Consider the following 13,657-nt stretch of genomic DNA (forward strand, 5'->3'; position numbering starts at 1 on the left):
TACAAACCGGGGATTGTATCGATATATTAAAAGATATCGATAAGTATCTATCTTTTTTATAAAAGTGTCCATAATTTTAACATATTAGGTAAATTTTATCGGTTGTCATAATGAAACAGATTTTGTCATATTTTTACATGTTATATTGTAAAGTATCTATCCTTTTTATAAAAGTGTCTATATTTTTTTCACTGTGGAAAATATTAATTTAAGGTTATCTTTTAAGTGAGTTTTAAGATATTAACTTAGTAATTATAGGCGTCTAATGATTTATTTTTTACGTTACGGTATATATTATTATTAAATTAAAAACAATAAACATATATATTACATATTTATTATTATCTTTGGTTAATATTGTTAAATTTAAATTCTAAATAATATTTTATAAAATATCAAAACAATAAAATATTTTTTTGTGTAAATGAAATTATTAAATTAATATTGTAAGTGAAAAACATGAAACACTATTAAAAAAATTGAAACATAAATTACATAACTTTAAAAAAATATCGATCCTTTTTATAAAAAGTATTAACACTTTCAATATAATAGGTAAAAATATGATGTAATAGGTAGCGCTTATATAATGTAATAGGTAGTGTTTATATAATGTAATAGGTAGTGCTTATATTGTAAAGTATCTATCATTTTTATAAAAGTGTACATACTTTTTTCACTGTGGAAAACATTAACTTAAGGTTAGTTTTAAGATATTAATTTAGTAATTATAGGCGTCTAATGATTTATTTTTTATGTTACGGTATATATTATTATTAAATTAAAAACAATAAACATATATATTACATATTTATTATTATCTTTGGTTAATATTCGTAAATTTAAATTCTAAATAATATTTTATAAAATATCAAAACAATCAAATAATTTTTTTGTGTAAATGAAATTATTAAATTAATATTGTAGGTGGAAAACATGAAACACTATTAAAAAATAAATGAAATATAAATTACATAACTTTAAAAAAATTATCGATCCTTTTTATAAAAAGTATGGATACTTTCAATATAATAAGTAAAAATATGATGTAATAGGTAGCGCTTATATAATGTAATATGTAGCGTTTATATAATGTAATAGGTAGTGGTTATATTGTAAAGTATCTATCCTTTTTATAAAAGTGTTCATACTTTTTTCACTGTGGAAAACATTAATTTAAGGTTAGTTTTAAGATATTAATTTAGTAATTATAGGCGTCTAATGATTTATTTTTTACGTTACGGTATATATTATTATTAAATTAAAAACAATAAACATATATATTACATATTTATTATTATCTTTGGTTAATATTGTTAAATTTAAATTTAAATTTTAAATAATATTTTATAAAATATCAAAACAATCAAATAATTTTTTGTGTAAATTAAATTATTAAATTAATATTGTAGGTGGAAAACATGAAACACTATTAAAAAAAATTGAAACATAAATTATATAACTTTAAAAAAAATATCGATCCTTTTTATAAAAAGTATAGATACTTTCAATATAATAGGTAAAAATATGATGTAATAAGTAGCGCTTATATAATATAATAGGTAGCGTTTATATAATGTAATAGGTAGTGCTTATATTGTAAAGTATCTATCCTTTTTATAAAAGTGTTCATACTTTTTTCACTGTGGAAAACATTAATTTAAGGTTAGTTTTAATATATTAATTTAGTAATTATAGGCGTCTAATGATTTATTTTTTACGTTACGGTATATATTATTATTAAATTAAAAACAATAAACATATATATTACATATTTATTTTTATCTTTGGTTAATATTGTTAAATTTAAATTCTAAATATTATTTTATAAAATATCAAAACAATCAAATAATTTTTTGTGCAAATGAAATTATTAAATTAATATTGTAGGTGGAAAACATGAAACACTATTAAAAAATTGAAACGTAAATTACATAACTTTAAAAAAAATATCGATCTTTTTTATAAAAAGTATAGACACTTTCAACATATTAAATGTAATAGGTAAATTTGCAATGTTATCGGTATAAATATACCGGTTTACTTATAAAATAGGTCAATATAAGCGTTACCTATTACATTATATAAGCGCTACCTAATATGTTATTGTATTTTATAATATTTCCGGTTAAATAATATAACATAACCGGTTACTTGTTTAACCGGTCACGCCGTATATTAGCCGTTTTTTAGGCGTCGCACCGCAGAACTACCCACAAAGCTGTACAACTTATTATTTGAAGATAACACACATGGAGGGGCAATGTTAGTCTTGTGGTTGTGGGATCGAGTCTTATGATGGGTAATTTATAATTGTCGGAGGTCTTTCACGAAAGTTACTCTCAATCAAACGTTGGGGACAGCCTATTACCCTACCTCCTCTTATTCCATTACATATGTAAATAGGGTCAACTAATAACTAATAACACCTGGAGGGGCTAATTGTGGATTATTTTATTTGAACTTATCTAAAAATTAGGATTTTGTAATAAAATTAGACCTACTTAACATATGGATTCATTAAGCTTAATGTAATTTTCATTAAATTATAAATGATAATTTTATTAAGCTTAATATCATCATTTACCCTCCGAAATTTTATCTTAAAATTAAAAAAAATTATCTATTTTAAAACATTGACAGTTTACATTGACATAATTTCATTGGGGGTAAAGAGAAGCCTTGAGCCCGTTAATTTTTTTAGGTATTAATTAATATTAAAATATATATATATATATATATGTTTTTTTAAAAATTATCCCATTCCCCCTCAATTAAAAATAATTGTATTTATGAAAAATAAAAAATACTTTAATTCCGTCTTAATAAATTTCTGATTCTGCTCCTAACTGTTTAACAATTTTACTCCGAAATAAAATATTAAGATTAAAATATTCTTAAAAAATAGTGACAAAGATTATTATTTATTCAAAAATTATGATCAATTTTTGTCGTGCCTTTTTATTATTAATAGATGAACTTTTTTGGTAGAATATTCTTTTAAGCCCTCAACTTTATCGGTTTTGTTATTTTAACTCTTACTTTTTTATTGTTCTTTTGATCTTTGAACTTGTTTCTTTTATCATATTAAGTCAAATATAATGAAACAATAACAAGGTCGTTACATTGATGTTGTTTATCTTAATATTTTCTATTAGATCATAAAAAATTGAAAGAAAAATATTTTTTCTTATTAAAATGTTAACATCAAGGTGAATATGTACGACTCGGGTCGGTTCCTGGCCTTGTACACACCGCCAGTCACATTATGGGAGCTGGTCATGCCCGAAGTCGTTACCTTAAAAGCAAGGAGGGGATACTAAAGGCAAGGCTAGTGACTGGAGTGAAGTCGTAATAAGGTAGTTGTATTGGAAGATGCGGCTGGATCACCTCCTTTTCAAGGAGAGTTAATGCTTGTTGAGTATTTTGGTTTGACACTATTTCACACCCAAAAAGAAGTGAGCTACTTTTGAATTAAACTTAGAGATGGAAGCCTTTTTTTTGTTTCTCAACGGTGAAGTAAAACCAAGTCCATGAGCTTATTATCCTATGTTGGATCAAGTTGGTAGAATCCCCTTTTACACCCCTAGATCCCTTATGTGTGGCGACATAGGGGCATAAAAAGGAAAGAGAGAGTCATGGTTTCTCTTGTTTTTGTCATAGCGGGTCGAGACTTATCCATCATAACCAAATGTGTAATCCGGGTCGGTCCGAATTAATCAAGGTGAAGCCTTAAGAATCGGGAGGGCAAAAAAAATGCTAACATCAAGTATTTTTTACAACTTTAATATTTTTTTAATTTTTTTATGGAATGATAGAAAATGGTAAAGTAATTTACGTTAGGGTTTCAATAATGAAAAAAATAATTGACGTAAACTTAACTTCATTATTTTTAGTTTCTAATCTAATATAAAATTGATTTTGTTAAACTTTATGTAGATTTATTTTAATTTATCACACACTTTGATTTAATATTGAATTTTAAAATCAATGGGTTGATTGAAGTGGTAAACAACTTGATATCGCTTAAGCATGTATCGAGTTTGAGGTTTTGTATGCAGAAAAACCCCGTTAAAAGACTCACCCACCAAAGTCAAAAGCGTTATACGAGTCTATTTAGATTAGCATGACAAAATCATGCCGAGGAAGCAACAAAAATAAATAAATTTTAAAGCATTACTTCTTCAACCCATCTTATTAGAATCACAACTGAAATTATAATAAAAAAATTAAATCAAATAATTAAATCAAAAACTATTTTAAGAATAAATAAATAAATAAAATACAAGTTAATCACATAAAGTAACTATAATTCTCATATATCTCTTCTAATATTATTTAATTATTTTATTACACAATTTAAATATTTATTAATGATTTTAATTCTTGTATGACTAGAAGACCTAATTCAAATAGGAGTTATTTGAAAGATTTAGAACAACTTATTTAAACAGACTATGCAAGGCTAAGAGATTGGTGTAGTTGGAGAGAGAGTTTCAATATATTCCCATTTATTTCAAGTAACAGTTCGTTGAGGAAGGGAACCAAAGGCAGTGATAATGGCGACATGCAGCAGGCTGAGCGGCGAGTGCTGGCAATGGACCAAAGTTTACTTAGACGACTGCGTTTGCAGCACCAGAGACCGAGTTTCGTTGGGGTTGGTCAGTATACTAAGCTGGGGTGTCCCTGAAATCCCTCAGATTATCACCAACCACAAGAAGAAATCCGTCGAAGGCCTCTCTCTCGGTTTCTTGATTACTTGGATTATCGGTGATCTTTTCAGTCTTTTCGGTTGCATTCTCGAACTGGCTACTCTTCTGACGCAGTTTTATATGGCGGTCTTGTATACGATGACTACGTTTATTCTCACGGCACAGACTGTATACTATGGTCACAGTTATCCTGAAGTGTCCGACAAGAATGTTGAGCCACTGCTCAGTGCATATGTTGCGACACAATCGACCTCTCAGCATCGGGAACCCATATCGCCTTCAAGCTTGAAATAATTGTAATGCTTGGTGCCTGCATTAATGTTCATTGGCTTATTTGATCCAAAGCTCTCAGCCGTGAGTAGATTTCTCATAGGGAATGAGAAGATAAATCAAGGATTTGTGATACAAATAGGAAGAAAACTTCTCCAGTCAAATACTATGAGTGGATCTGAAGGAAGTAGCAGAGTTGCAACTTTTCTTGGTTGGGCAATGGCGGTTATCTAAATGGGCGGACGTCTTCCACAAATTTACTTAAATATTAGGAGAGGCAATGTAGAGGGACTTGGCCCTTTTATGTTTATCTTTGCTTTGGTTTGGAACTCTACATATGTTGCAAGTATACTGGTGAGAAGCATGGATTGGTCAAGAATACAACCCAACTTACCATGGTTGGTGGATGCTGGTGGGTGTGTGTTGCTTGATGCTTTTATAGTAATCCAGTTTATATAATTTTATAAGTGGGCAGGTCAAGAAGCTGAGGTCGAGCACGAAACGCCGTGGGAGAATGAGTTTTGTTGAAATTCTGAATGTGCAGTGAGCCAGTGTCGATGTCCTGCCTTGTCTGGTTAAACAGTGGATAGATCTCCGATTTATGTTAATATATTTATTACTGTTCGAAGGATGCATGCTAGAGTTCTTAGATTCGGATTATAAGCTAAATTTAACATATATGCCCAACCTACATTTACATTGGTTAGATCTCATCAAGCTTCATTGCATCAGTGCTTGCAGCTGTTAGAGGTACAAACCATAAATACTTAGAGCATCATCCAGAAGAATACAATCAACCAACAAACATATGATAATTCCAACTTTTCCGTATGATCGGCGAAATATAGGTACTGGAAAATGGAACTGTGCCCCCCTGTGATTCCAGATCAAGCCTCCCTTCAAGGATTTGAGGTTATGAGGATGTAATGCTAATTGTACCCCGGTAAAGATAAGCACTTGCACCACAGGGGTTCTATATGTCGGTGCTTTCGGTTCCGTCGGTTACTCTCAAGAATGAAATGGTGGTTGGTTTTCAGAAGGAACCTCAATGAGTGTCGCGTTCCCGTAAAACTCTTCCAAATTGTAAAATGCTCTTTGCTGAGGAAGAAATATGTGGATAACAACATCACCTGGAATTATGACAGATGAAACATTGCTAAAAGATTAATAGAAATTAATACTCATATCATGCCAGACTACGGTAACGCTTTACATTTTCATCAACATATTGATCAAATGGAATTTTGTACATCTACAGTTAAGACTTCCTAATCATTACAAATTCTTTCTTGTTATTGTTTTCGCTTCCTAAATTTTCCAAAATGCCTTTGAAGCAGACTGAAACAAACAAGATACAATAAATATATAAACACACACACAAATAGTAAAAAGGCACAAAATCTAACCTTGTTTTGTAAAAGTTTCATAGTCATATTGTCAATCACCATACAACAAATGTGCTTACCGAAGTCTAAAAGTGTCCACGAGTTTGGTTTTGTATCTCCCGAGGGAATTTTTCCATACTTCTTCTCAGCCAAATCTCTTATTCTGGATCTACATTGATACTCGAAGAAAAAAATCAGTTTAAGAACTGTTGGATACTCTAAACCAATTCCACAAAGTGAGGTAAGAGGTCAAAGTTAAAGTCCATACCCGATAGCATCAATCTGAGGACGAGAAAATGCTGTGGCAATGATGAAAAATCGAGTCCAATACACAAGAGGCTTCACAAAGAGGACCCTTATATCTCCAGCCTTCACATCACTTGCCACCTTGGCCATTTCTACAGCAACTACAGATATAGCTGGAATCTGTCAGCTGGTGCGAACCAAAGCTACTGATGTTTGCTACATAGGGTGCATGATTTTAATTCAGTTTTCTAAAATTGTTTATAAAGATGCTGCACATGTTAAGGCTATGTAGCCACAGCGTCATGAGCCGATTCCAAAACTAAAACCATACAGCAAAGTCTTTACCACAAGTGATATGCCACATTACAGTTGCGAATGGTGAAATCTCCCTATCAACATATGCAGATATCCTTAAGGGCATGAAAAGAGCATAAGGTGCCTTTATTTAGTTATAAAAAAAAACAGCTGCAGGCAGAAAATATACAATAACAATTGCAAAACAGTAAAACTTGTTGGCAAGCATTGGGCCAGAGCAATCTTGATTTTGACTACAGTTTGCAAGTATAAACAAAATAATTATAACTAGGGGATGAAGGCTCGAAGGAAGGAATTTATGATCTTTGATGGATGAGGCGAGGCTAGATATCTATACAAGTTAGTGCAACATAAAGCTAAACATGATAATGGGAGTTATCGATATGAAACGAATTTGTACTGGATAAACTTACAAGACAAGCTTTCAGCATCATCATCAAGCTCAGCGCTCGAGGACTTTCTGTCATTCTTTGTAAATACTACTTCTCCATACTTTTTCATCAAATCATCAAACATCTCATCAGTGTCCTCATTCACATTCTGCAAAAAGTATCACTTCGTAAGGATGCAACATAATATTCGAGGAACAAAAAGAACATTGTTAATGGATGGATGTATGACTATACTGTACAGCATAGATACCGCACTAGAATTACATAAACATGTCCAGAAGGTGCAAACCATTAACAGAAATAAATTACATTTGATTATCATGTAAATATTACTAATAGAAACAAAATCAATGTATCCAAGAGTACATTTTTGCTTTATAATACGTTCCAAAGCAAAAGCCAAGCAGCAAAAGTTACAGCCAAATGGAGCAGGAATTTCTCCAGCTTTAATAACACTATGAAAAACTGCAAATACGTAGCAAAAATCTTCTCATATCCTCAAAGGTTCACCGAAAAATTAAAATTTGAAACTTTAAATTTCCAAAACATGAACTTCAAAAGCAAAACATAAGCTGCTTAATTTCTGTCATTTAAAGGTAACCAAATGGAGAAAAAAGAGACCCGTACCGAGAGATAGGCATCGTCTGCTTCTTTTCCATAGGCATAAAGTGAAGGCAGCAAACTTCCTCTTGGGTTGAAATTCAAGGTTTTGATTCTGAAGCGGAGCAAATGGAGGTCGTTAAGGCATAACCACCGAAAATGACTTCTGGGTTTTTGAAAGAGCTTGGATTCGTTAAGCTCCCACCGCCGGAGCTGGCCGGAGAACACGTTGCCGCCTATGGATAGTGCGGTGGTTGTAGACACTGCCATTTTCTTTTATCTTCTCTGTTTCTGATAAGAGTGAGACAGCCTGAGAGGGCAAGTAATTCGCTAGATCTTTTCTATATGGGCTTTTACACGTAAGATATTTCAGAAATATATATACACACTGTTTTCAATTACATGTTATATTATAAAAATTATCATACAGTATAGTAATATTTTTTAATAAATTAAAATAAACTTAATTTAATTATATTATATTAATATAAAATTTTAAATTAAAGTCAAAATATAAATTTTAAAATATAAAACATTAATCTTAAAATTATAAATTTTAAACTCTAAATATAATGCATGACATTTTTTTTTACATAATTATATAAATTTTAGTCTATAAAATATGTGTATCATATAATTTTTTTACTAAATATTAGTTTAATATAGGATAAAAATATTTAACATATCTACCATCCAAATAATTAGTTATTTAATTAAAAATATATATAACAAATAAACTTATATAAAAAACATATTATTTTTAAAATAATTCTGTTAAAAATAACAAAAATTAATAAATATTTAAAGAAATTTATGATATGAGAAATGTGAACATTTAGATGTAAGAGTAACCGTCTCTTTAAAAATTTTAATTTCTATACAATTTAAATAATTTTTACTCATTTAACGTTCTTAAATCTATATATAATTAAAAAGTTTCCCATTATGAAAGTCGAATCTAACTACATGTATGTTGTGGTGGTGATCAATCGATAGCTATTTTATTTTAATCTGTTTAATTTGTTGCACTACAAGATTTGTGTTTTCATATGATTCTGGTAACTTTTGGTTTTTTTCTTTCCACCGGCTGAAATAGCAGCCTTTGTTCTTGATGAAATGCTACCTGGAGACATAAGCACCGTCCGGTGAAGTTGCTGCTTAGTTAGTTGTTTTATTTCCCTCTTTCGTTAAAGAGTAGATGTGTAATATCTTTTTCGTTAAAGAGTAGATCATTTAATAATTTCTCAGAAGTTTGGAGACTACAATGTAATTATTTAAAAGTCGGAGGGCTAAGTTGCATAACTAGTCATTAATCAAAGTATTATACTTTTAAAAACTCTTAACTTCATCTTTTTTTTTTTATAATTAAGACATCATCAGGGACTAAATGGCTACTCATAACTAATTTTAGGGTTTTAAAAATAATATTTCTCATTTTATGTAGGAAGTTTACTGCGGTGAGAATTTTGAACTCTATCCTAAAGTTTTGAAACTTGGACTGAGGTATCTAGATCCCAAAACTTTCTAAAACAAAGTTTAAGAACTTATCTAAAGAGTTTCGAAGTTCACTAGATCAAATTTTGAAATGGGACAATAAGTTTGAAAAGAATCATGAATACAAAAGGGTCTTCGGCGAAGCAATGGCCTGTAACACTAGGGTAGTTATGAAAGAGGTTCTTAAGTATTACAAAGATGGATTCAATAATGTTGGAACAATCGTTGATGTCGGAGGAGGATCGGGAGATGCAGTGGCCGAAATCGTCAAGGCACATACTCATATTAAGGGTTATAACTTTGATCATCCGAATGTAGTGGCTGGTGCACCCAAATACCTCAATGTCAGCCATGTCGGAGGTAACATGTTCGCTACTATTCCCATTGACGCTGATGCAATATTTCTCGAGGTATGTACGTTATGCACATATATTTGATACACTGATAACACATAAATTAGATTTTGACAAGTAATTGATGTAGTGTATATTGCACAACTGGATCGACGTACGAGAAATCCATGGATCCTGAAGAATTGCAGGAAAGCTTTATAAGAGAAAAAGGGGGAAGTTGGTAATAGCGGAAGCTGTTCTTCGTCCGGAAAGCGAAAGCCTTTCCGATGTCAAAGCACATTGGTATGACTTAAAGATGATGGTTATTTCTCCAAGCGGAAAGGAAAGAAGCTACAGAAATGAGGAGGTTTCTCCCGTTACATTATCATCAACATCCCTTCTTTTCTATCAATCATTGAAGCCTTCCCTTCATAACTATATATATATATATATATCACTTGCTGCTGTGGTGATCGATCGATAGCAATTTTATTTTAATCTGTTTAATGTGTTGCACTATGAGATTAGTGTTTTCATATGGTTTTGGTAACTACTGCTGTTACCTGCAGGAACCAGAAAGGAAACCAGTGACATTTATATGAGAAATAACAATTTTTTTGAATTAAAATTATTTTTGGTGCTTTGAAAATTTTGAATAAAGAGTCACTGAAGAAAGGAATTTTAACTTATGTGATTGTCGGACGTATATTTTGCTATTTTTATTATTTATTATTCATTTCTCTTAGAATTTACGTCTACCCTGTCACCAATACGTAAATTATGTATGATCAGAATTTTTATCTTGATATCTGATGTATTAAACTTATCATTTATGTTAACTAATGATGATATCCCCTATCACCAAAACGAAACCGAAGGAATAGATAGATGACTAAATACTTAGTTTACCCAAAAAGGTGAATCATCCATATAGTCACAAAATTATTGGGTTGTTTCTATTCTAACCATTAAATTATAAGTAAATGATAAAATTAGCTCTCAACATTTTTTCAAATAATCATTTGCCCCCTATTTTGAAATATTTTAGCAATCAACATTTTAATTTTTGTCAAAATAGGCCATGTTGTATGAAAATTGTTACTTAACTAATAGTCAATGCACGTTATTGATATGACAATTTTACATGTGCTTAATTGATAGTATTTTACATGTTATATTATCACTTTGGATGATGTAACACATGATATATTATCACTTTGAGTGATGTGACACATTACACATCAACAATTAAACACATGTAGAATATTACATTAACCAGATACAACGACCGTTAGTCAAGTAACATTTTTCCATCCAATGCTATTTTGATCAAAAATTAAAAAGTTTATCTAAAATGCTAAAAAAAATTATAACCAATTTGATCATTTAAACAAAATTTGTGGACTAATTTTATTACTATGTCAAAATTATATTGCTTGTTAATATTTAAGATAAATATTTTTTTTTGGCTGCTCTCCTGATTTCAGGGTTATGCCTTAACTAATCCAGGTCAACTCACGTTGCACACTTGACTTTGGTGGGTGAATCTCCCACCAGAGATTTTCTATATACACTCAAGACCTTGCTTTAAGCAATATCAAGTTGCTTACCACTTTAATCGACCCCTATTAGTGTTATCATTATTTATATTTTTTAGACAAATTATATTGCTTGTTAATTTTGTTAATAAATTTGTATAATTATATTTTCGATCATCATTATTTATATATTTTATTTATATATTTTATTAATTTAAATGATAATATATGTTATCATCCTATTAAAAAATTATCTGTTATTTTTAATTTAATTAATTCAATAATTTTTTTTCCTAATCAGATGATAAATATCATTATTTGGTTAGAGGGAAAAATATGAAAATGAAAATGACACCAAAGATAACCAAACTGTGGAAAATTAAAGACGACACTGAGAGAATCAATTGTCTGTAATATTAAGTGAAAATTTTATGAAATATATTCAAAATAATCAAATTACTTCTCTATCCACAAATCTAATCTAAAATTGAAAACAATTAATTTACTTTATTTTAATTTGTTTTTGTAAATTTATTTCTAACCCGAACCAAACCCTAAATAAACCCCACCATCCAGCCTTGCCACCTCTACTGCATGTCCCTTTTTGTTTTCTCTCTCTTTCAGTTTTCGTCCTTAAATTCCAAATCTTCTTCTTTAATCTATGACAGTTGAAGCTTCGCATCTCGACCTCTTCTCTCCTCAATTCTTAGCTACCAGGTTTGATTTTAAGGTCGAAACCCATTGCTCAGAATATTCAGATTCAAATAACCCTTTAACGTCTCTTGCATTTTCCAGGGAATTGATGAATCCCATTGAAGCAAACTGGAATATGTTTGAAACCCAGATGGGATATGGAGTTCCATTATCAACGACGGCGGCAACACAAGGATTGCTTCCTTTGTATAACTCTTTGGTTACCGATCAAAAGACTGTTGCACCGGCGATCAAATCGGAGAGTACTTTGACGTGCAACAATCGTCCATTGAAGCGTTCTAGAGACTCGTTTCAACGGCGACTTCATAACATCAACGATATTTCCTTTCATATGGAGCAGCAACAGTTTGATATTGATCGCCTTATCTCTCAACATGTAAGCCTTTCTTTAAGGATTTAATTGTTTTCTTAATCGGTTGAAATCCAGAAAATTGCATGTTTCGAATTTGTTGGATTTTGGGTTTTTATTTTATTTTATTTGGTGTAGATGGAGGAAATGAGGACGGAAATAGAAGAGAAAAGGAAGTGGCAGGCGCAGAAAATAATGGAAGCCATTGAAGAAAGAGTAACGAAGAAACTAAGAGGCAAAGATGAGGAAATCGAGAAAATTGAGAAATTAAATTGGGCGCTTGAAGAAAGGGTGAATTCACTTTGCATAGAGAACCAAATATGGCGAGACTTGGCTCAAACCAATGAGGCCACCGCCACCGCCCTCCGGTCTAACCTAGAACAAGTCCTTGCAGCGGCGGCGCAGCAGGTCAAGGTCGGCGAGAGAAACCCTTGCGTCGGATTAGAAACGACTGCCATGGCGGATGAGGTTGACGATGCGCAATCATATTGCGACAGCAGTTGGGAGGTGGAGAAATGCACGTTCTTGGGAGCGGCGGGTTCCGGCAAGAAGAATGGAGACGGCGGCACGCTATGCCGGAACTGTGGGGAGGAGGAATCCTGTGTGTTGCTGTTACCGTGCAGGCATTTGTGCTTGTGTACCGTTTGTGGGTATCGCCTTCACATTTGTCCGATTTGTGAATCTCCAAAAAACGCAATCCTTCATATTAAAATGTCGTAAAAAAACGATACATCCAACCCAATTTTTTGTAATTAATTAATGCATGTATTTACGGCGTTTAATTATATTTATATAATTACTTTATATAATAAAATAATAAAATATTTTATATCAGTGTATGCTTATCTATAAAATGTATAAAAAATAAAATAACATTAAAGATTAAATTTATATCCAAAAATTATAATTTAGGATATTTAATTTATATATATAAATAATTAACTCATTCAACGATTTCAGTAGTTAAAATAAATAGTATTTTTTAAAAAATTTGGATTCGAACAATTGTATCTAGAAATCGTACTATCAGTAGATATATAAAATAAATGTTAATTAAATCATAACATCAATTCAATCAAGTATCTAAGTATAATCATAGATGCATGAATCAAGTTACCTCTCAATGGTTAAGAAATTGGTGTTGCTTCCGGATTCGAGCACCACATATGTAGGGGTGCATGAACATTTATTATCAAGTGATTGAGAATCTTTAAATATATATTATTTTGTATTCACCCCATACTAATAATTTTTTTTATCATCGTAGATATATTATAATTGGAGAAAAAAATAGAATAACACAAATGAAC

At 30.8% G+C, this 13,657-nt stretch overlaps 2 protein-coding genes and 1 pseudogene across 3 annotated transcripts; 2 read left to right on the forward strand and 1 right to left on the reverse strand.

The window, feature by feature from the left end:
- Nucleotides 1–4,559: 4,559 nt before the first annotated feature.
- Nucleotides 4,560–5,510, forward strand: LOC120219239 (annotated as a pseudogene).
- A 229-nt stretch (nucleotides 5,511–5,739) lies between these two features.
- On the reverse strand, nucleotides 5,740–8,249 carry LOC120219417 (protein Iojap, chloroplastic-like). Its single transcript, XM_039216234.1, has 5 exons — nucleotides 7,948–8,249; nucleotides 7,342–7,468; nucleotides 6,636–6,774; nucleotides 6,448–6,536; nucleotides 5,740–6,112 (listed from the first exon to the last, which is right to left on the reverse strand). The coding sequence occupies exons 1-5, from the start codon at nucleotides 8,188–8,190 to the stop codon at nucleotides 5,991–5,993; spliced, it is 720 nt and encodes a 239-aa protein (XP_039072165.1). The 5' UTR covers nucleotides 8,191–8,249; the 3' UTR covers nucleotides 5,740–5,990.
- Nucleotides 8,250–11,787: 3,538 nt separating this feature from the next.
- LOC120219301 (probable BOI-related E3 ubiquitin-protein ligase 2) lies at nucleotides 11,788–13,079 on the forward strand. Of its 2 annotated transcripts, XM_039216120.1 has the most exons (3): nucleotides 11,789–12,374; nucleotides 12,486–12,857; nucleotides 12,891–13,079. In XM_039216120.1, the coding sequence occupies exons 1-3, from the start codon at nucleotides 11,946–11,948 to the stop codon at nucleotides 13,065–13,067; spliced, it is 978 nt and encodes a 325-aa protein (XP_039072051.1). In that variant the 5' UTR covers nucleotides 11,789–11,945; the 3' UTR covers nucleotides 13,068–13,079. The 2 variants fall into 2 exon arrangements, with proteins under 2 accessions (XP_039072050.1, XP_039072051.1); XM_039216119.1 differs by having other exon boundaries at nucleotides 11,788–12,374; nucleotides 12,486–13,079.
- The last annotated feature ends 578 nt before the right edge of the window (nucleotides 13,080–13,657 follow it).

The sequence above is a fragment of the Hibiscus syriacus genome, unplaced genomic scaffold, assembly GCF_006381635.1.
Source record: "Hibiscus syriacus cultivar Baekdansim isolate YM2019G1 unplaced genomic scaffold, ASM638163v2 tig00110206_pilon, whole genome shotgun sequence".
NCBI lineage: Eukaryota > Viridiplantae > Streptophyta > Magnoliopsida > Malvales > Malvaceae > Hibiscus > Hibiscus syriacus.